The sequence below is a fragment of the Drosophila pseudoobscura genome, chromosome 2, assembly GCF_009870125.1.
Source record: "Drosophila pseudoobscura strain MV-25-SWS-2005 chromosome 2, UCI_Dpse_MV25, whole genome shotgun sequence".
Classification (NCBI taxonomy): domain Eukaryota; kingdom Metazoa; phylum Arthropoda; class Insecta; order Diptera; family Drosophilidae; genus Drosophila; species Drosophila pseudoobscura.
In genome coordinates this window covers 28,941,758-28,966,409 of record NC_046679.1, presented here as the reverse complement: position 1 = coordinate 28,966,409, position 24,652 = coordinate 28,941,758, and the positions used below count along the sequence as shown (strand labels likewise).

Here is a 24,652-nt window from a genome sequence, read left to right as displayed (position 1 = left end):
CATCAAAAGTGCTATTTATTCAGCGATTCTTTTCTTTCAGTGCACACACACCTTTTCAATGTATCCTGGCCTAAGCATGGGTGTGTGTTTTTGGTGTGTGTGTGTGTGTGCGCGCATTTCAATAAATCGCTCGCTGCTACAATAACACGAAAGCCGCCTGCCTGCGTGCAACCCAGCGAAAAAGTAGGCAACATGCAAGGGGCATGGTCTGGTGTGTGTGTGTGTGTGTGTGTGTGGTAACGCTTGGGATAGATGGCCAAAACGTGCAGGTAACATGATTTTCACAGAGAGCGAGAGAGAGAGAGAGCGAGGGAGAGAGAGAAAAGGATCGTTTAAAAGGTTCCCCAGTTGCCATTCCCTTTGGGAGCCCCACTGCTGTTCATAGTCCGAAAATGCAGTTTGCATTTGGCAGCTTAAAGCGATTTTCATTGCAATAACCCTAGGAGCCCCACACCCTCCCTCTCTCTCTATCTCTATGGGCTGCAATGTGCGTGCGTGTGCCTGTAGCGAACAAATATGCAGCATGCCCCATCTCTCGCCCAGTTGCAATTGCTAACTAACTGGCAGCCAGCGAGAGAGTTGCACACAGAGCCACACAGATACACAGATAGACGGATGACTGGATAGATAGATGGATGGATGGTTGGATGGTTGAATGGTTGGGATATAGGATACGACCTGGGATGTTGCACATATACATATATATATGTATATATAGTTGAGGGGGTGCCTCCTCCTCTCGCTTGCATATTGAGTTCATTCGTTCAATCAATATTTAGCCATTGAAATCGCGATTTACGCGCATATTGCGCCAATAACAAATGAAAAGTGCACCGACAGCAGCAGCCACCTCCCAGCTACCACCACCCACCGCCCTCCTCCACCTCCTCCCACCCCCCCTTCCGCCTGCTGCTGCGTAAAGATTTATCGATAGAGCACCAGGCTCTTGCTGCCACGATGAGTTTTTCATTTATTCGCCTTTTTCCACTCTTCATCGAAGTTTATTTTTCTTTTCTTCTCCCTTTTTTTTTTAGCACATTTTGCAATTGAAATTCATAATTTTGAATGGAGTGGTTGATAAATAGGAAAAAGAATGCTTCATAAATGGTAATAGAAATCTGGGAAATTCGGGAAATATCACCAAAAAGATAATTGCCGGTGCAGAGCAGCCAAAGAGGAAACAGAATTGATGGGGCAATATCTTATAGAAGTAGGAACAGGGGCTGTACATTAGCCCCTTCTGGAGGGGAGTTGGGGAGGAAAATCCTCAAGGGAGATACATACAGTGCCGGACTTAAGTGTTGGGACAGGAATTACCTTTTTACTCCTGTTTTAAGAGCTTTTGCATTGCAGTTTTTAAAGGAGATATAATTTTGTACGATAAATTAATCAATTTTCTTTAAGATTGGTTCCTTTTATTGAGCGTAATTTTTTTGCATTATTTTGTAGAATTTATTCAACGAAAAATGGTCTAAAAATTTACCAGAAATGGGAATTTCAAAAGAGTCTATAAATTTTAGATGAACAGTAGAAAAACGAATATATATTATGGAAATAGATTTTTTTAAGAATAGTAAACAAAGGAAAGAGTAGGGCGGAAACAGACGAAGGAGGAAACAATAGAAGGGGCAACAGTGGAAGGAGGAGGGCAAGGACGAAAAATAGTAGAATGAGGAAACAGTAGAAAGAAGAACAGTTGATGAAGGGAACATTTAACATCTAACCATTGGGAACAGTTACAGTGAGAACACTCGAAAGACGGAACAATTTAAGCAGAAAAAGGGTAATATTTTCAGTGAGAACAGCTACAATGGGAACACTCTGTAGGAGAACAATTTTAGCAGAAAAGGGTAATAGAGAACAGACACAATGGGAACAGTTACTCTGAAAACACTGTGTTAGAGAACAATCCAAGCCGAAAAACGCTAATATTTTCAGTGGGAACACTAGGAAGTGAGAACAGCGTCACTGGGAACACTCTGTGGGAGAAAAATTCAAACAGAAAAAGTGTAATATTTTCAGTGAGAACAGCTTCTCTGGGAACACTCCAGCCTAAAAGTGGTAATATTTAGAGTGAGAACACTCTGAAGTAAGAACAGCTACAGTGGGAATACTCTAAATACGGAATAGCTCAAGCTGAAAAAGTGTAATATTTTCAGTGAGAACAGCTTCTCTGGGAACACTCTGTGGCAGAAAAAATTCAAGCCGAAAAAAGGTAATATTTAAAGCAATACAATATTCAAACAAGAACAGCTAAAGTGGAAAAGCATAGACCTAGAGGCATCCCAAAAAACGTAACCCTTAATAACCAACAAATCTAAAACCAACCTTTAGAGGCCCCAATCTCATAGTTAAAAAACATTTTCATCTTCCCATTTAAGGCATAAACTTGCATCAATTAAAATCGGATATAAATATATTTTTTTGTTTTTGCCTACCATTTACAAATCATAAAATTCCCATTAAAAATATCAACCAATTGAATGCCACTCCCCCTTCCCACTGCCGCTATTTTGCTGCAACTAATAACTCAATTAATAACTCATTTGGTGAGTGGAGTGGACTTCCAGTAAATAAAAACTTTAACAGCAGCAAAAGAGTGCAATTTGTGTTCACACCACTTGCTAAAAAAACAAAAATACAAAATAAAAAATTAAAAATAAAAAACAAAAATGTGGTGTAGGCGCAACTTTTATAAAAAGCCAAATTAAATGACTTGCCAAAAGCCCATGAAAGAGTGAGAGAGAGAGGTGAACAAAAATTCGTCTACAATTTGATTACATTAAAAAAAAAATCAAAAACAACAACAACGAGTGTAAAATTGAGGGTCCAGGCACTGCAGGGGTAGAGGGAGTGGAGGGGGTAGAGGGGGGAGTGCAGCGACAACATTGTAATTCAATTTCGGAGAACAGGAAGTGCACAAAAGGCACACAAAAAAGATTGAAAAAAATGTAAGTGCAAAAAGGTAAGGGGATTCGACGATGGGATACCCCTCAGAGATTAAGAGTTGATATGGTAGCGTATATGATATACGTAGGGTGGTCTGATGCTCGGAGAAACTGAGCAGAATTCTGCGGTATAATGAATAATCAAATAATAATAAATAATCCAATAATACAATATTAATTAATAATAAATAAACATAATAATGACATAAATAAATAAAATACATTTTTATAGAATAATACAAATAAAAAATTCATAATAAACATCAAAGTAAATAAATAAAAATGAGTAATAGAATAATACTCAATAATAAAATAACAATAAATATTTGAATAATAAAAAACCAAATTTTAATAGTCATTAAATAATAATAAAAAAAAACTCGAAAATGTAACTTTTGTAGAATAAAAAATATAAGAAGAAAATAAAAAATAGCAAACTAAAAAAAAATTAGAATAATAAATCATTTAATAATAATAAAAAAAAGCCTGTACTTAATCAGTTTTGTAGAATAATCAAAATTATAATAATATATAGAAAACTAAATGAAAAATAAATAAATATAAATCATAAAATAATAATTTTAAAAAACGATAGTAAAATAATAATAGTAAATATTTTAATAATAAAACGACAAAAATTAATAATGTATCATTAAATAATGATAATAAAACCACAAAAAATATCATAATTTTTGTGAAATAAGAAAATAATAAATGAAATAAATAATGGTATTAAATAATAAACTCGACTCCGTAATTTATTTTTTGTTCATTATTTTTCTCTCTATTTGTTGCACTCCAAAATCAATATACCCCCTCATTGTAGGGTATACAAAATCGTAGCTGCTAATGAAAGTAACGACGTCCGAGATAGCGAGGAAGTGGCCATTGAAGAGGGGCGGAGAGAGAGAGCGAGGGAGAGAGGCAGAGTCTATGCAGTGCAACAAACAAAAAAGCAGAAAATAGGAAAATTTCGCTCTTAGGCATTTAGCAGCAAATTTAAATTCATTATAAACAAAGGGAGTGGGTGTGGTGGTGGGGGGTGTGGATAAATCGAAACAGTTAAAAAAAGAGGCTTGCAAAAAACAAGGATTAAAAGAGAGGGCCAGAGAGAGAGAGAGAGAGAGAGAGATAGTGCCTGAGAGGGAGATCAAGCCAATTAAAGATGTCATTGAACTATGGGCGTCCGAAAGGGAAATATACGATAATCAAATGAAGAGCCGAAAGGACATAAAAGATAAAGAAGAAAAAAACCAAAGCCATAGTTGGAGAAAAGGAAAAAAGAAACAGCAAGGGATCCTTGATTGGAAATTGAAAGATAGTATTGAAGGGGATACTAATTTGTTAGCCTTTCTGACTTAAATGTATGGAAAATTTAATTTTGCTTTTTTTTTTAAATTTTTTTTTAAATTAATTTTTTAATTTTTTGTTTTGTTATAGTTTTTGTTTTAGTGATTTTTTATTTATTATTTATTTATTTCTTTATTTATTTTTTTCTTTTATTTATTTTTTTATTAATTTTTGTTTTGTTTTATTTTTCCCAGCATTGCTTTTATTTTGAGAATTAAATTAAATCAAAATTTACTCAAAATAAACCTTTATTTTGCGGATTTTCTTCAACTATTTATCATATTTCACCCACACTCGTGCTGCCCGCCTCCTTTAAGGACTTTCTGTCTGTCTTTCCCTCTCAAGTGAACTGCAAACAGGCTGTAAAATTTCTTTGCTTCAACTTCCTGTCAAACAGTTGGCTTTTTGACAAACCACCAAAATGGCATATGTGACACCCGAAGAAGACGATCTGAAGGGGGGTGCCCTGAAGGATGAGAGTGCCGTGCCGTGCCATGTCGGTGGGACTGCGGTTTTTGCAGCACACGGCGGAAACGGAAATGCGCATTTACACGTAACATTAACTGCCGTTAGGCGAAAGCAAACAAAAACCAGAACCTGAAAACCAAAAAACGCAAAATCAACAAACAAACAGAAAAAGCAAAACAGTTGGCATCCCTGGATCCCTGGATCCCTGAATCCCTGGAGCCCAAAAACGATGCCATATTCCATATGGTAATGGTAAAAGCATTAAGCTGTGGCCCCTCTTTGTCCCCTCCCCGACCCTGGAAATGATTTAGTCGTGTGTGAAGCAACGATTTGCGGTGACGATGCCAATGAGATGACGACGATGCCGTCAGGATGACTCCTTCAATATTTGCATAAGTCCCTCAAAGACCCTCCTCATCGCAAGAGTCTTTCAACAACAAAATATTCAAGCATCAGCGGTTGCTTCTCTCCCTCTCTAATGCCGTGCGCCTCATTTGAAGGTAAGAGAGGGGAAGGGAGAGGCAGCTAGAGAGAGCTTTGCATGTGATAGTGGTTCACGGTTCGAAGGTGGCACTGGGATTCGTACTTAAATTTGAATTATTTATGGGGTTGGCTATCAAATCTGGATAACTGCTTCATTAGCGATACAAAAGGAGATTTAAAGCTTGAAGAAAAGCGCCAGAGAGCCAACGATTCTTTACCGATTCTCTGTAGATTGGTAATCGGTTCAAAAGGTAAGAGATATGCAGGAGAAAAGACAGCTGATTCATATCCGTCTCCTAACCGGGACATAACCGTTTCAGAATCAAGTTAAGAGGCTCTTAAGCAGATCATAATTTTCTATAAAATTTTGCTCTATAATTTTCATAATCATTTTTTTACATCAAACTAATAAGCGGTTCAATAGAAGGTCTTAACCGGTTCATAACTGTCTCAAATTCATATAAATAATCAAAAATGATCGATAACTGGTTCATAGACGGTTCATAACCGGTTCATAATCGTTTCATAATCATTTCAAACCGTTTCATAGACCTTTTATAGCCGTGTCATAACCCTTTCTTAGCTTTTTCTTAACCGGTTCTTAACCGATTCGATAAAAAGTCTTAGCCGTTTCAGAACCGGTTCAAAACTACCATCAAAATCAACTTTTTAGACCCATTAAAACCCCATCTCCTTGGAATTCCTTCATTCCTTTTCCGTCACTCAGCCTTCAAGGCATTCTCCCCGCTTCATAGTTTCGATCCATTGATCATTATATCCATTTTGCTTCGAATCTCAATTGAGTTTCAGCGGTTCAGGTTCAGGTTCTTTTTTCCTTTCAGCAAATTTGTATCCCCACGTCGCTTCGCATCTTATGGGGATTTTTTATAAACTTTTACAGCAACGAAAAAAAAAAAAAAGAAAAACTCGGGGCTTTGCTGATGATTTTCCTACCCACACAGTTTTTCTTCTACTTTGCCCTTTGGTTGGGGTTGGGGTTGGGGTTGGGGTTGGGGCTGGGGTTGGGTCTGAGCGGTGGGCGGTGTTCCTTTGGTTTCGTTCGCCTTTTGCTCATTACAAAGCCACCGAGACGGGCTATTAATCATGAGCTTATTGAGGCATAAACGCGTTGAGCCACCACACACACATACAGCCCACGCCTTTTACCGTTTCACTGCCTTTATCGCTCTCTCTCTCTCTCTCTGTCTGCCTCTCTCCCTTCAGAGTTGCATTGCGCTTTAATAAATATTCATTTCGGTTTAAAGGCAACTCTGATTGCAGTACCACCTGTTTGAAGTCGAAAATCGAACAGAGAGTTGAGAATTTTATTAAATTTACATAGAACGCCTTAAGCGTCACTGGCATTGTCATGTTATAGCCCTAGGAACACGCTCTCTGGGTAAAAGAAAGCTGTCAAAGTATCGCATGACAGCAAGTACGTAGCATAGACCTCTCTGTGCCCCATATACGTGTATGTTCGTATGCAGGAGAGCAATCACTCATGCCGAGAGCAGCCTCGGGGCACCAGTAGCCGTTGTAGAGGCAGGCCAGGAACAATAGGAGGAGTGTTGTGGCCAGAAGGCTCTGACAGCATTCTTGGGGGCGGTTGGGGCCTTGATAAGTGCCCCCGTTGGGTGCTTTTACCATAAACGCCATGCATTTATGTTTATTCAAGTGTCAGTCAGGCCCAGAGTGTTCGCGTAGGTGTGTGCCCAGAATGTACACATCTGGAGAGAGAGAGACTTTACTGTATGTGTGTGTGCGGTGTGTGTGTGTGTGCAAACACTACACTAACTCTCTCTCTCTCTCTCTCACTCTCTGTTGACGCACACAAACACCACTAGGGCGGCGGGCATTTGGCATTGTAATGATTTATCGACAATTGTTAGTCTTTGAATCCTGTTCGACGTACCTGTCGCACTCGGCAAAACTCTGACACAAGTCACATCACAGCATTTGCCACAGGCAAACCTCACACCACAAACCGCTACGCCCCGCCACGCCACGCCGCTCCGCACCACATCGCATCGCATCGCAGGGTCTCGCCGCAAGCTCCACTTCAGATTCTCAGGGAAGTTGTACCTTTCTTCATGCGACTTCAAGGCTTTTGAAACATACAAAAACCTATCGACTTCGTTTCCTTACCAGCTCGTATACGATTCGGCATACAAGAATTCTTTATGATGCATCTTGAGATAATACAACAATTAGAAACGATTGAGAAACGGTTCGTAACCGATTCATAATCGATTCGAAGCCGCTATAAACGTTTCTTAACCGTTCCTTAAAGATTTAAAGCCGTTTAAAAACGATGCATAACCGTTCCATAACTGATTCATAAACGATTTAAAACTGATTCTTAGCCGTTTCATTCCCATTTCTTATCCGTATCTTATCTGTCTCGTATCTGTTTCTTATTCGTTTCTTATCCGTTACATATCCGTTTCGTGTTTTTTTTCTATCCCTTTTTTATCTGTTTTGTATCTGTCCCTTATCCGTTTCTTATCCGTTTCTTATCCGTTCCTTATACGTCTTTTTTTATTCGTTTCTTATCCGTTCCTTTTCCGTTTCTTATCCGATTCGTTCCGTTTTTATCCATTTCTTATCCTTTTCTTATCCGTTTCTTATTCTTTTCTATCCGTTTCTTTTCCGTTTCTTAACTGTTTTGTATCTGTCTCTTTTCCGTTTCTTATCCGTTATTTATCCATTTCTTATCCGTTTCTTATCCTGTTCTTATCCTTTTCTATCCGTTTCTTAACCGTTTCGTATTTTTCTCTTATTCGTTTCTTATTCGTTTCTTATCCGTTCCTTTTTCATTTCTTATCGGTTTCTTATCCGTTTGTAATCCGTTTCTTTTTCGTTTCATGCCCATTTCATACCCGTTCCATATCCGTTTCATACCCGTTCCATTAACACCTTAATGCAGTAATATTTAATCATTTGTTAACCATTTCGCAAACCTAACAAAATCGCTTTACAACCTATTTATAACCGGTTCAAATTTATCTGAAAATCATTTCAGAAACACAATCCTTTGCCCCAGACACAATCTTGCTCTATCGATTTATCCACATTTGCCTATTCATGTCCCCCCATATAATCCCATCAATATAATGTTTTAATCTTCTCTCTCTGCCACTCAACACTTAATATTAACCCTTATTTTGCACCTATTTTTTGTGGCATCTTTTTAAGTACCACATGAATCATTAAAAACCAAAAAAAAAAGAACGCCAACGCCCCGCTCCACACGCGTGTGTGTGTGTGTGTGTGTGTGGCAGCAAAGTGTCTATAAAAACGCTTAAAATGTGTATAAGCAGCCAGACGAAAAGCGAAGCTCATGAGAGACGAAACTTTTCTGCATATAAAAATCCTTACACCTTTTTGAGGGACAGGCAGGTCGGTCGTCCTTTTGGCTGCGGGGTGTGGCCGTGGGGTTGGGTCTTAATTTTCAATATTTTGTTGCATGCTGCAGCAAAAGTTTTGCCCCAACGCCACAGTAGACAGTAAACAGTAAACTTTTTTTTGCGTGCATAATAACATAATTAATTAATGTATGTGGATGCCACAAAGCAGGGACGAAAGTATGGAATCTGTAGCATACTTAAAGGCCAAGCACTTTAAAATCCCGCCAGAAATGGAATTTTTATAGGACTCGCAATTAGTGGCCCGTGGCCTGTGGCCCATGGCCAGTGCCCAGTGCCCAGTGCTTCGTGTGGCTGCTGTCAGGAGCTCTGTTTAATTTATCGCTTGTTATGTTTAAAACTTAAAAAAAAAAATAGAAGAAAAAATACTGCCAAAAATAGAGTAAAATCGCAAGCCCATTAACAGCCATTGTGTTACAGACGAAAATATTTGCCAGCTTCTAAGAAAAGCCGAAAAGTGGAAGGGGCAAGTGTGTGTGTGGTTTTTGTATCTTTTAAGCCATTTCCCTTTTGGTTTAAAGGCTCGGGTAACATTATTGCGGCACATTAATCACTGGAAACACAGGAAACTTCTGCCACACTGCCTGCCACAGGCACTGCCACACACTGGAAAGCACTCGCTGAAAGCAAAAGTGTTTTACTGGACTCTCTCCCTCTCTCTTTGGAGTGCCTAAAAGCATGCCACAAAAAATATCTACAAAATTAATATGCAATTAAATGAAAATTAGCAGCCAAAAATTGTGCACGCAAATTGATAATAATATTTAATGGCAAGTCAATTTGTTATCTTTTTTGGCCACTGAAAAACACGACACACACACACACACACACAGTAAGCGAGAAAATTATCTAAACATAGCAGTTTTCATACAGAACATACACTCAGAGAAAACAAACAGTTTACGACCTTAATCCAAGAGGGTTGCTCCGGAAAACAAAGTTTTTTCATTTAAATTCTACCATTATTAGGAAAATATTTGATTTAAAAATTCAATTAATTTAAATACATTTACATATACATATGTATTTGATTTAAATATATTTACTAATTGAAAGAACATTTTTATACCCGATACTCAAAATGAGTATTGGGGTATATTAGATTTGTGGTGAAAGTGGATGTGTGTAACGTCCAGAAGGAATCGTTTCCGACCCCATAAAGTATATATATTCTTGATCAGCATCAATAGCCGAGTCGATTGAGCCATGTCTGTCTGTCCGTCTGTCCGTCCGTCCGTCTGTCCGTCCCCTTCAGCGCCTAATGCGCAAAGACTATAAGAGCTAGAGCAACGATGTTTTGGATCCAGACTTCTGTGATATGTCACTGCTCCAAAAATATTTAAAACTTTGCCCCGCCCACTTCCGCCCCCACAAAGGGCGAAAATCTGTGGCATCCACAATTTCGACGATACGAGAAAACTGAAAACGCAGAATCGTAGAAGATGACTATATCTTCTAGAGTGCAAAATCTGAACCAGATCGTATAATTATTATAGCCAGAATCACGAAAATAATTTCACTCTTTCTCGCTCTGTCTCACTCTAACACACAGGTTTCATGGTCGGTTTTGCCAATTGCAAAATATGAGTTCAAGGATCTCAGAACCTATAAAAGCCAGAGCAACCAAATTTGGTATCCACACTCCTGTGATATCGAACCTTGACCGTTTCATGTCCAAATTTCGCCACACCCCCTTCCGCCCCCGCAAAGGACGAAAATCTGAGGCAACCACAAATCTCAGACACTATTAAGGCTAGAGTAACCAAATTTGGTACACACACTCCTTTAAGATGTCACTATAAAACGTATATCTCAGAATTTCTGGAATCTGGATCAGATCAGAACATTTTTATAGCCAAAAGGAACAAATCAATTTGCAGTGGCTACGCAGCGCCCGATGTCACGCTCAGACTGATTTTCTGTCTCTCTCGCACGCACTCTTTGTCGTGTCGTTAAATATTAGCGGCGTCTGCCGGAGGAGAGCCATACTGACTTAGTATCGGGTATAACTCTAGAGTTGCGGTGTCCGCAGCAACTCACAACGTTCCCCCTCGTTTTATATTTAAAATAAGTAAATATATATTACATTTTTAATTTAATATTTTAAGAAATATATATATTCGTTTTAATTTAAATAACACAACTTAATTTACTTACTATATGTTGTTTTAATTATTTTTTATTTATTTTGTTTATTTTTATATTTTTTATTACTTTTTTTTTTGCTTATTTTTGGTTATGTATTTATTTTTATTTTTGGGTATTTATTTATTTTTTAATATTATTTTTGTTCATTTCTTTAATTTTGCTTATTTATTTCCTTTTATATTTTAAGACAGTGCTCCGTATAATTTGAATCTTATATATAATTAATTTAGTTTAATAATAATAATTTATTTTATTTTATTTTTAAGTTTTTTTTTATATTTGGATTAATTATGGGCCCAAAATCAAAATAAATTCTATTAAATTTCCCCATTTTTGTGCTCAGAAACCGAATATACATATATTGGAAATATGGCTTTGCCACTTTTCGCCGAGTGTATCTGTGTGTGTGTTTTTGTGGGGAGAATTGAACTTCAGTGAACCCCCCACATTCAGTCCCCTCCGCCTGCCATTTGTACTGTTTGTTGTCAATAATTATGCATTAATTATGCATCCGCCAAAGCAAATACCAAAATTGTAGGCAAACAGAGAGAGAGAGCGAGCGCTAGAATGGAGGCAGAATAACGAGCGCAGCAAATGCTGGTTCAATGAGCCGTCTGTCGTTCCAGCAGGCCAGCAGGCCACCTGTGTTTTTTTGGCTAATTTGGACGGGGACCCCGCGCCCATGCATGTGATGTGCTTTTCCGGCTGCGACCGAGATAAAGCCCCAAACTATGCATTCGAAATTTCGAGAATGCATTGAAATGCATTTGAAAATTGTATTATGTTAATAAATTGCCAGCCCCAAATAATGTTAATTTTTGGGGAGTGCTACTCGTTTCAGGAAGCGATAAAATGTCTGCGCCAAATCACATTTTGTTTGGGGCCCGGGCCCCATAAAAATACCACTAAATACCTGTGTAAAACCCAAATATATCTGACAAATATACAAATATACATATATCTATTATTTCTAATAAATATATATTCATATGTAATTGTAGTCCTGTTGTTGGTTTGCAGCTTATTGAATTTAATTTTATAAATGAAAAATATTTAGCCAGAGCTCAAGTGGCCATGTGGCTCATTTGCCATGGATATGAGACCCCAAACCGCAAAATGTTTTGTAATTTTAATTCGATTTTATAACAGTTTATATGTATGTTTTTGGCCAGCAGATAATTAATTTGATTTGATTCTGAATTACATGTGTAAGCATGATTTCATTTCGAGTGCACTTTATGGACATTACACGCTCTCCTCACGTCAAGGGTTTGATTTCTCCCCCATAGAAAAGGGAAGAAACCAATTTAAATACTCAAGAACATTAACAGTCCACCAAAGGAAGGATTTGAAGAGTAGCCAAAGGATAAATAAACGATGTGTGTGTACATGTATGATGTAGGTATTTTTATGGGATACATAGAGTCTTCTTACCTTGCAGTAAATCGATAGAGGATACTCGAGGAACATTTTAACGCTGCAAAAGAGAAATTCCCAATATTAGTCCTAGTTTAAAATAAAAACACACTATAAAAATACCAGAAAATATTGGGAAAAAATCAGAGGCACTGGAAAAATAGAAAAATATATTGGAAAATGTTTTAGTATAATGTTTAGTATAAAAATGTAAGACAATATTATCTCAAGATACTACAAAAAATACTCCAAATTATTAAAAAAAATAACAAAAAAATATATAAAAATAGCATAAAATAATCTTTTATGCTAAACATGCCTTAAGATCATTAAATTATCGTGAATTATCGAAAATACTATAAAATACCAGAAAACAAATAAAATAGCATATAAAATACCAGAAAAAATTATACACAAAATTACCGAAAAACCCCATAAAATACCAGAAAATACTATATAAAATAGGACCAAATACTATATAAAATAGAACAAAATACTGTTTAAAATACAAGTAAAAACTATATAAAATATTAGAAATATAATCAATAAAATACTATAGAAAATACCAAAAAATATTAAAAAACATCAGAAATTACTATATAAAATACCAGAAAATATCCAAAGAAATACTGAAAGCTTTTCTACAAAAAAATACCAGAACATAATGAAAACACCATAAATTACTAGAAAAATGACAGAAACTTTTATAAATAACCCGAAAAATGTTCCAACAATACTTTTAAATTTCAACTTCAATACAAGAAAATAATTTGATTCCTTTTAAACAAAAAATTCTTCAAAAAACGCTGCTGCTAATCAAAAGTCCAAATGTCAATTGAAATCATTGAAATTTCCAACTGAATTCCCATAAATTTTCAACAAAAGGAATGATGGCCTCTCGCTTTCAGCTGTAAAATGCCGTAAGCTGTAATCCCCCGACGCGAAATATTCCGAAAAAACTAAGAAAGAAGGAAAAAAAAATGAAATGAAATACTATGGAACTATCGCGTACAATCGCGTAAGCTGCAAATATCAAATATTTTCACATTTTTTAACGGCCCCCAAGTGACATTGAAAACTGCACCAAAAAAACAAAGAAAAAAGTATCCGACAGATACGAGTACGAGTATGTTGTATAGTTTTTTACAAGTGCAATGCGTCTACAGAGTGTGGCATTACCCACATTTATGCATAAATTGTATTTACATTTCTATATCCGGGACAACAAAAAATATATATATTCGATATTTGCGCTTTTAAGCTGCACACAAAAAAGCAGATTTATTTATGCCCCACATTTTTATTTTTTTGTGCTGCTTTCACTTTGAATGAATCAACTATTCCGGAGAGCATAAAAAGAAGCTCGATGTCAAGGCCTGATGATTGATTTCGTTGTGGGTTAATGATTTTACTAGAGGGATTTCCATGGAAAAGAATTGTTTCTTTATTCCTTAAATGTTAGAACTATTCATTTTTGTAGCAGACAATAGCCTTGTGGCATTTCCCAGATGCTGCCCCTCATCGTACAAATTGCAAGTTTAATTTAATCGGCATATGAAAGCCGCAGCCCAAAAGGGGGAAATGTTTTTATTCAATTGCTTGCTGAATGTGGCAGGAGTGGCAGGGCGGGGGAGGGGGCGAGGCAACGGCAACCACTCGAAATGAGTGGCATGTCGTGCATGGTTTCGGTTGGTGGCGTGTGTGCCCATGCCAATGGCTACTGAGGTCCTTCCATCGTTCCAACGGGCAGGGCAGGGCGACATGTTTACGGCGATGCGTGTGCACGAGGTTGATGCATGTTTATTTCCTTCTGCTGCAATTGAATGCAGCATCGAAGGTAGCAGAATATATGCTCGTATGCAAGTACCTGTGTGAGGGCGGCGGGGGGTGGGGGGAACATGCTCATGCGGGTCATATAATCCTCCATTTTTTACGGCCATTTTATGGCATCCATCAGGCAGGGACCCAGATCCTGCGAAAGAGAGAGAGAGGGAGAAACAAACAGACGTGTTTTTCATAATGCATTTTTAATAGAGTAACCCGAGGAGACCGAGACCCCTGCTGATGATTTCGACTCTGATTCCGAGATTCCAACCCCCTTTACAATCCCCAGAATCCTTATCCAGAGCCCCTCCCCCTTCCCCCCTTTCGCCCTTTCCGGATAGCACTTTCATTGCATTTTAAAATTCATTTCCATTTTATTTGTCTTTTTTTTTTGCAGCCCCCTTTTGTTCATGGCATTCATGGTATTTATTTATAAACAAATCAATTGGACTGCTGCCCCATTGATTCATGTCATAATACTTCAGGACGGGACCCGGGACGTTTATCATGCACAAAAACGTCCTTCAAAAAAGTCCCGTTATGGCAGGGCGCACATCAAATATATTTAAAGAAAGGAACAAAAAAAAAGAAAATAAAGAACAATGTGGGGAAAAAAACAAAAAAATTAGAGGAAAAAACAATATGAGGAATTAAATTTAAACAAATAAATGGGAAAAAGAAGAAAAAAATAGCGAAAAGTATGGGAGAAAAAACAAAAGAAAAATAAGAAGAAAAAAATTGTAAAAAAAATAAAATAAATTATTGCAAAAATAAAGATTAATGTTCGGCGGCTCTGGACTTTCAGCCACAACAGATAAGGGGAGTTTTTTTTTCTTGGAATTTTCTCCCATTTCTGTTTTATTCTTTTCATTCCTGTTTTCTTTCCACTTCGGTTTTCACTTTTTTGCTCATTTAAATTCGTATAAATCCACATCATTAATCGATGTGGCGGTATCGAACCAGAACAATCTCGGTTGCATTTCACTGGAAAACCACAAAGCCAAGTCTTTGGCTGACCTTTTGGTTGAGGCCTAAACGCACGCCCACTGTCCACTGCCCACACGCACAACCCCCCCTCCCCCTCCCCCCTGGGCTGAGGCACATTAATAATTTTCGCTATTTGCTAACAATATCAAGTGGCAAGTCATTATTCATGACAAACGGGGCCACCAGAGAACAGAGCGGATTGGATTGGAGTGTGGCAAATGCGAAGGGGAGTGGAGTGGATCACCAGTGGAGCACCTAATGACTATGAACAGCTTTGGTCATGGATATTTAAGTGGGAGCATGAGTTGGAAAGGAGGTGGAAAGGCAGTGGCCATGGGGGGCGGTGGGCGGTGGGCGGCGGCGGTGTGGCAGCGGGTTTTAGGACCTGTTCATGCAGAAAATTATATGCATAAAACCCGTGATTATGTTGTCCAGACTGGCTGGGCATTATTACAACTGGAATAAAAGAAAGAAAAACCAGAAAAATACAGAAAAAGAAAGAAAACCCAGAAAAAAATACAGGAAAAGAAAAATAAATATAAAAAAAGAAAACCATAAAGAAAGAAAGAAAAATCAAGTGATTTAATGCATAAAATTCCCCTAAAAATATAAATCTAAAGGTTTGGACAATGCTATTTCCTACTATTATTTTTAACGCTATAACAAATATTCAAAAATAAAATATTCAGTTAAAAAAAATAGAATAATAAAATGAATTATAATTTCCTTTCATTTTAGTTTTAGTTAATTTATTGTATTTTTTTAATACTTCTTAATACAGTAAAAAGTCTCGTTTGTATAAAAACATTAAAACACTGTAAAATAAATATAAAATATTAAATTTGTAGGAAATATATTTAATTAATTAAATATAAAATATATTTCACTACTTTACTTTTATATTTTTAAATTTCTACTCTAGAATTAATTTTTAAATAATTAAATTTAAAAATCTGAAGATAAAATATATAAAAATTATATTATTATAAAAAAAAGATTAAAATTAAATACATACATGTATATGCATATTAAAGTCAAAAAAGAGGAGAAAATAGTTGTTTTTTTTATTTAAAATAATTTAATTTAATAAATCCGAAGGAAAATTATATAAAAAATAAATTCATTAAAAAAATATATTTTTATTTTAATAAAATATTTACATATTAATTTTTTTTTTCATTTAAAAAAATTTGTATTTAAAATTCCGAAGAAGAAAAAAAAGTACATAAAAAATCACATGCCGACTTCCGACGCGAACATGAACACCCCTAGCACCCTCTAAAAAGGTTATCCAAATAGTGCCACAAAATGTTTGAACAAACGCAACAGCTCAAAGAATAATGCAGCTCACTAAAGGAGCCTGGGGGGCATGCTACACGGTGCATGGGGCACAGGTACAAACGCAAGCCGTAAGAGGACGCCATAGAAAAGTTAACCTAAAAAAAAAAAACGAAACAAAAACCAGGGTTGCCAGGGCGCGCGCAGCAGCAGTTGCTTTATGGAAAGTCATTTAGGTGAAGTTTTCTCCACCCCCCACCAGCCACCCTCCCCTCTGCCACTGCCCCTCTCTCACCCACTGCGGCTGTGGCAATTATAACACGACATCCATATGTTGCAAGTGCTACTAAGAGCCGCTGTGTGGCAGCTGTGCGCTAGATGCATTTGCCACTGCCTCCAGCCGCAGTGGCTGCTCCTCCCGCCTCCCCCACTCCACTGCTGGGTTGCAACCCGTTAATGTGTTGCACTTAAAATTTATGCCCCCGAAAAAGTAGCAGCAGGCAGGCAGACAACTTTAACTTTGTGGCAGGGCCTTGTGGAAGGTGTTGCAAAGTAGAGACAGTAGCGGCTGCAAAAAGAGTGGAATGGGAGCCTGGCAGAAAGGCTTAAAAGTGCTGTGGACTTCACACAGAGTTTGCCCCAGAAGGAGGGAGAGAGAGGAGAGGAGAGAGGAGGGTAGTCCTGCGGTCCATTCGCCACAGGTGCAATATATAATTCAACCACAATTTTAATTATGTTGGTAAGAGTGAACCAGGCAGAAACATGGTGCATCATTGCGTATGCGTAAATCTTTAAATTTCGAATATTTCTTCATTTCTTTTTTACTCAAGATTTTTCGCAACAAATTTATTGGTTACTGCACTTTGGCCTGCCAGTCTCTGATTTATACAACTGCATTTAATTTCCATTAATTGTTAAAACAAGAGTAAATATTTTACTCGATTTTAGAGGCCTTTGACTGTGACAATTGGCCAACAGAGACAGAGGCAGAGACAGAGACAGAGACGAGGCTTAAATGCAGGACACAAAACACACAAACCGAAAGGTGGCTTGTCTTGTAAATCAAGAGAAAGCTTTTCGCTTTCCGCTTTCCTTCTTTCCCCACAGAATAGTTAATTTTTGGTTCACCTCATTCTCTGGTCTGGCTTTGTTTTTGTTTAGAAAACTCAATTATTTATCGCAAATTTGTTTAATAAATAGCAAAGTTTTTGCTGCACTTTGAGCTTTGATAAATTGCTTTCATAAATTATGCGCCTTAGTGCTTTACTTTCTCCTTAATTGCTCTTAAAATCCTGTTATATTTTTCCCCATTTATAGGGTTTTTTTGGGGTGGGGAGGGTGGGTGCATTCTCTGCGATTATTAGATATCGATGGGAGATTCCTTTTGCAAAAATCACTGAATATTTTGCCAATTAAATGAATCCTTCACGCATATCAATTTAATGCAAAAATAAAATACAAAGGCAAAAATCCTGTGAAAAATAAACAAACGCATACGTATGCCGTATGCACAAAAAAAAAATAAATACAACACAATAAGCGGAATGAAATAATAATGTTTCTACATAACAAAAATGGGTGAAAATTAATTAATTTTCCGCTTGCATCTCGGAGCCTAAGCAAAAACAATGGGGGGCCTTCAATGCTTCGATAGCAGGCGGCAGAAATGATTGCATCGCATCACGGTTGCCAATTATAATCACCATCAACATAAACACCAACATCATCAACATAAAAATGTAAATTGTGCTCGTGTGTGTGTGTGTGTGGGTGTGTCAGAGGGAAAACAACAACAACAATCAGGCCAAAGGCCACTTCGTCGCAATAAGCAGCGAAAGCACGGAGCTGCCCAAAAGTATGCTATAAAATTATGCACTTTACAATTGCACTCGCAAGGCTATGGGTGGGCCTGGGCCGGGGCGGGGCGGGGGGCGTTGCAGGCAGGAACGTCGCGTAAGAGAGAACGAGAAGGCAACAGAAAGCACCAGTGCTGCCAATTCAGCTGCTTTATAGCTAGCTCTGCTCTGGCTCTTGTTAAAGTTCTATTGCCAGAAAAATGGTTACTAGAATTAAAAATATTTATTAAAATAAAAAAAAATTTTAAAAAATTCATATTATAATAAATATAATATATATAAGTATATATGCAAATAGTATATATAAATATATATGCACATATGTACATATATAATAAATTAATATTATATTAAATTAATATTTTATTAAATTAATATTATAATAGATTACTATTCAAATAAACTATAATATTCATTATTATTATTTTTATTAAATAGTATTATTATTCTTATTAATTATTAAAATTTGGTATTAGCCGGAGGAAGCCAGACTTAAAACAAATATTTTAGATATTTTTAAAATTTTATTTTTGAAATTCTATTAAAATAAATGTGGCAGTTCTGTTCATAACAAAAAAAAAGAAAAAACTAAGCTATGCCTTTGACGTCTAACGATAATCTCTGATATATCACCATCTCAAATTTGGTTCGATCTTTTGCTTATAAATATACATAAATAATATAAATATACATATATATGTGCATAAATCACTTAATTAAAAAATGCCTCAAGAATATAAGAAAAAATTTTGCTATACGTTGGTTGCTGAACGGAGTTCAGATCTGAGCTTTCAAAGCATAAAGAATAGACAAAATATAATAAAAATGTAATAAATAAAGTGTTTTTTTTTTTATTTAAAATTCTATTATTTATTGCATATTTTCCACAGAAACAACAGCTATCTTTGTTTCATTTAATAAATAAAAATTTTCTTGTTTGAAAAATATGTTGTCTATTTTTACAGATCTCTTTTTTTATTAATAGATTAATATTTTCTCGTAAAATAGTTGTCTATATTTAAAGATATTTTTGTAATAAAAGTTTTAAAATTTGCCAACACTGGAGAGCACTGAAAGACAAAAATTAAGGTAGAAAGAGAGACCTAGAGAAAGAGCTTCCAACGGGAGGTATAAACAGTAGAGTGGCAGACAATACATACGAGTATAACTGTGAATTTAGATAACTTATGATTATTATGAAGGTCCATGCCTCGTGCCAAAAACAGTAAACATGTCTCTCAGTCACTCCGCCTCCTCTCCCTCCTCTCCACCACTCCTTTCGCTCTCTTTTCGTGACTGCATGTGCTTGATTCACTCCATTTCTACAAAGTGCACTTCTTAACGATCCCCCATTCTTAGCATACACCATAATCATAATCGTAACCATATTCTGTACCGTACCGTACCCGTTCTGTTCCGTTCTGTTTCTGTTTCTGGCATCATAAAACAGCACTACGGCCTTTATGGGGCCATATAAAAAGCGGCCCAAAACACTCATTGCCCGGCCTAATGCCCGTGGCTTGAACTAAATTTCGCTTTAGTTTATAGCACCATTTTTTTAGTAGGAGTTTTGCATTTCAAACTAATTGCCAGAAGGCTATATTTTTTTTCAACTTAATTTAAATGAATTATTTTTAAGTATTTCCGTAATTTAAAATTTAATCTTAAATTAATGGAATTTAATGCTTTGAAAAACCAAAAATTGTTTGCGGAAGTGCTTTCATTGCAAGGAAAAACATTTGTGGGTCAATCTTGATAAAAGAAAGCTTCAAATAGACATCGAGCGCCATTCCTACAAATTTGGAATTATGCGTCGCCCTCAAATGTAGGCAAAATTTTTTGATTTACGAACAAATTAAACCAATTTTATCATTAAATAATTTAAGACATTTTTGTGTGTTATGTAAATTTAAATATTTAATATATAAAAATAGTTATGAAATTTAAATTTTATGCCATTTTAAGGGACTTTTTTTTTTGGAACTGGTTCAAAATATTCCACAGATATAGGATTAATTAATAAAATAATTTATAAATAATTTAATATATTTTTGTGAGCTATGTAAAAATTATGTGAATATTTTAAACACAAATTAAAATATTTAATATATAAAAATAGTAACGAAATTTCGATTTATAGAAATTTAGGGGAATTTTTTTTAAGGAACTGGTTCCAAATATTCCAAAGATAGAACATTAATTAATAAAATATTTAATAAATAATTTACATTTTTTTGTGTTAGGTAAAAATTATGTTAATATTTTAGGCACAAATTTAAATATTTAATATATAAAAATATTAATAAAATTTAAATGTTATGTCATTTTAGGGGACATTTTCTTAAGGAACTGGTTCAAAATATTCCAAAGATATAGGATAAATTAATAATTAATTAATAATTATGTAAAGATTATGTAAATATTTTAAACACAAATTTAGATATTTAATATATAAAATTCAAATTAGGATTTTTCTTAAGAAACTGGTTCCAAATAATTCTAAATAGATGGAAATACTTAGGATAACATTTTAAAATTTGATTAGGAGCGTCTCGTGTGGGTCCCCTTCTCTGGGCCTCTCCAAAATATTCCTAGTTTTTTCCGCACTTTACACAAAAATGTCTAAAAATAATGTATTAATTGTTGTATATTTTTCTATAATTGCGAAACTGATTTGTTGATGATTTCCTTTGATATTTTCTGTGCTGTGCTTGCCCTGTACCTCTTCAATAATTTAAAATATTACGAGATTTATCTCTGAATCGGGGGCAGCATTGGGGGCATTGGGTAAGCGGCAAGCGATCCGAATTGTGGGGATTGGGGCATTAGTTTCAGGGATTGGGGGGATTGCTTGGTGGCAAAAACGCAGCTGCTTATTAACAATAATTTCCCCAAATGTGTGGTTACGTTTAAGCCGCAACAAATGCCAGGAAAAAGCACCCATTTCCACCCCTCAAGCTGCCAACCTCCCTCCAATGTATCTGTATTTACAATTATTAACGTGTATGACACACACACACACAGACACACACATGGAATACACCGACAAATGTGCGAGGGCAACAGCAATAATAATGTATCTGTATCTGTGTGAATAATGATAAATGTCTGTATGTGTGCGTGTGTTTTTGTGTGTGTCCTGTTGTTGGATTGGGGGTCTCTTGGGTCTGTGGGGCCAGGCAATTAAATTAAACTTAACACAGGACCCCTGGCCCAGGGTCCGAAAATGTAGCCCCCAAAAGAGAGACAGAGAGAGCGATCTCCAGCTGGTGGTCTGCTGCTGCTCCATGTGTGGGCGTGGCATTGGCAATCAGCAGTTACAGTTACAGCAGCTAATTATAAGCATTGACTACTGGAGGTTTAACGACACACCAGAGACTGCCACTGCCACTGCCACTGCCACTGCTCCACCTCGGAGGCCAATCCAATGGACGGCTCAATTATATTTCAATAAAATTGGCACTTTTTATTGAGTAAAGCTTGGGAGATGAAGAATTTTTGGCACACGGTTAAAAACAAAAACAAAAAATTATTCTTAATAATGGCCACGGTAGCAGTAAACTTGTTTGCAATAAAATACAAAATTTCCACATGAAAAAAAAATAATAATAATAATTTAACTTTTTATTTACGTTTCAACCCAAATATATTTGGGACTTTAGAAATATTTAATGAATTATAATTTTTTTTTATTAGAATTGTATTTTGTATTTTTTATTATCAAATAATATCACTGGAATTTATTTTTAAAATTTCAAATCTGAATTACAGTGCCAAAAAAAAATCAGACGAAAGAGCACTTCATACTTTATTAAATACAAAAATTTCATTCCTAATCATAATCGGTATCACAGAGCGTCAGATAGTATACAATTGATACCCAAAGCCAAACTGAAAAAATCACTGTAAGAGAAAGAGGTATTCCGTCGGGGCCTGGAAATGAAATTGACGGCAGGCTTACCGCAGTGGAATAACGTTTTAATTGAGGTCCTAATAATTTCATTATTTTCAGAGAGTTTCGTTAGATCTAGGATGCGTAATGCGATCAAAACGACTCCGAACACGAGCATTAACACGATCCATACCATCACAAGAAACTTATTTTCCTGTTTACGAAATAGAAATAATAGGGTGGCCGTGGGGTGGGGGGGGGGGGGGGTGGTTGGATGTGGCGGCATATACTTGCATAATAGATTCCGAAGATCAGAACAATGGCGACTAGGATTAACCCAGACCAGATCACAATGTGAACCACAAGAAACCACTGTTCAGATCCTAGGGAATTGTACGGGGAATTGCACTCTGCATCATTCACATATAAAGATTAATTGCTTACGTTTTATGCTTTCCAGAATTATGTTCAAAAAGGAAACGAATATCGCAGATCCTGCGGTGAAATATGCATTATATTCTGGGCTTGTGCCGCACATTTTGATTTCACGAGTCACAAAAAAATATAATAAAATTACTCAATCAAGAAATTTTCAATCTGACAATGAATGAAAAGAGAACGAGATGTAGGAGTAAAACACATTTTTCAATGTATTGCTGTGCAGGGCGGCTGCTTTTTGGGCTGTTTCAATAGATCTTATAGTCTCTGAGATCTGGACCCGACAGACAGGGCTCTATCGACTCGGCTATTGATGCTGATCAAGAATATATCTACTTTATGGTATCGAAAACGCCTCCTTCTGGGCCTTATACACATCCATTTTCGGAACATATCTGGTATACCCCTATTTGATTTGATGACGATGCCCGGGGGGGGTTATACTCAAGGATTCGAAACATTGTATACCCTTTCTTTCGACAGATACTAATCCAGAGATCCCCCAGAGATGTCGATTTTTATCAGAAATAGATAGCATGCCATTCTATTCCTAGAAACAGCTGTCGAGTAAATCACATCGGAGCAAAACTAAATGCCTCAACATCAAAATTATCCATAAAGAAAAGCAACGAATTTCTGTGAGTAAAATAGGAAAATATGTGAAAGCGAATCCCCCATGATCGATCCCTGTTAAAGCACAGCGCCATGTCCGGAACGAATACAAAGCAACAGCTGCGCGGAATCCTCAAGGCTGCCAGAACCAGCCACCAGTCGAGCGTTACGGGTTCGGTGAATCCTGACGACGAGCCCAGCACCTCGAGGCAGGCCCAAGATGGTCTGAGGCGTCAATCGAAGTCGATAACGGCCGTCGATTCGAATGGTACTCTCTGCAAGCAGGGTTCCATCGAATGCCACGTGCCCAACAGCTCGGACGACAGCATCAATGGTGTGGACGTGGCTTCCGTCCGGGACCTGGAGAGCAGTCACAAATATGTGTCCAGCACTCGCACGGATGACTGGAGCTGCTGGACTGAAACGCAAAGCAATAGCGAATCGGTGTATCCGGCGGACTCGTTGTACACAGCCGATCCGGTCGTTACAGTGGATCGTCTCTATCCGCTGGCCCCCAGCCCCGACCGTGGGAGCTTCTGGATCGGCTTTGTCAGCAGCCTCTGCGACTGGTTCAAGTGCATTGCGGCCGGCTTTGGTCTGACTGGCCAGGAGGCGACCTCGGCCTGGTACAAGCACTGCTGGGACACTCTCGCATCCGACTCTACACCACCACACTCGGGCTGAAGGGCACCACTGCCATAACCATCGTTCCAAAATAGCAATTTTTGGCATTTCAATTTCAATTCACCTTTCAATTGAACTTGAATAAACTCTAATTACGAAGATCACTTATCCTTTTGTCTTCGTTCGAGTAGTCGTGATATCTATGCCCGTGATCCCCCATAATCATCAATCAGCACGAGACGACTGAGATCTTCCTTGCTTCTCCTTAGATAGATTACCCATAGGTTTCTACAAAAATTACCTTAAACCACGGCAAATCAATATACCTATCAAGGAAGAAAAAAAAGACCTGGGTCTTTTAATTAATTTTTTTAACTTTTAAAAATCAAAATTTTAAAAATAAATTCCGCAAAAAATTATTAACTTTAAATTTTTAACGCCTAATATTTTCCAGGCTACAAACTGTTTGGCTCCGATTTATAGCTGCATTAATCAGCTTTATAGAATGGCAAATCAATCAATACACCCAGATTCAAGATAATAAAGTTATGTGAAAAAAGAAACACAACCTCTGATTTTTATACCCGATACTCAAAATGAGTACTGGGGTATATTAGATTTGTGGTAAAAGTGGATGTGTGTAACGTCCAGAAGGAATCGTTTCCGACCCCATAAAGTATATATATTCTTGATCAGCATCAATAGCCGAGTCGATTGAGCCATGTCTGTCTGTCCGTCCGTCCGTTTTGTATTCATTTTATGTTATTTGTATTTGAATATAAAATATTATCACAGACACAATGTTATTTTTTTTTTTTTAGTATTTAAAAGTTTGTATTTGATTACAGAATAATAATACAATTATGTTGTTTGCTCTTACTGTTAGAGCAACTTATGGAACAA

At 36.7% G+C, this 24,652-nt stretch overlaps 2 protein-coding genes across 4 annotated transcripts in view; one reads left to right on the top strand and one right to left on the bottom strand.

Annotated features, from left to right (window-relative positions):
• side-VI (sidestep VI) overlaps positions 1-22,726 on the bottom strand; it is a 201,373-nt gene extending 178,647 nt beyond the window's left edge. The window contains exons 1-4 of one of the 2 annotated variants that reach the window (XR_001451969.2): positions 22,520-22,689; positions 22,366-22,458; positions 22,145-22,289; positions 21,968-22,086 (exon numbers count right to left, since the gene is read on the bottom strand). The gene's annotated coding sequence lies outside the window, so the exon portion shown is untranslated. Of the gene's footprint in view, positions 1-12,256; positions 12,300-21,967; positions 22,087-22,144; positions 22,290-22,365; positions 22,459-22,519 lie in introns of those variants that run through there. The other variant, XM_033380706.1, reaches the window with a different exon arrangement.
• Positions 22,727-22,995: 269 nt separating this feature from the next.
• On the top strand, positions 22,996-23,913 carry LOC6897928 (uncharacterized). Of its 2 annotated transcripts, none has more exons than XM_002137994.3 (2): positions 22,996-23,151; positions 23,215-23,913. In XM_002137994.3, exon 2 carries the CDS (start codon positions 23,219-23,221, stop codon positions 23,807-23,809), a length of 591 nt encoding a protein of 196 aa, XP_002138030.2. In that variant the 5' UTR covers positions 22,996-23,151; positions 23,215-23,218; the 3' UTR covers positions 23,810-23,913. The 2 variants fall into 2 exon arrangements, with proteins under 2 accessions (XP_002138030.2, XP_015038303.2); XM_015182817.2 differs by having other exon boundaries at positions 23,007-23,151; positions 23,210-23,913.
• Positions 23,914-24,652: the final 739 nt, after the last annotated feature.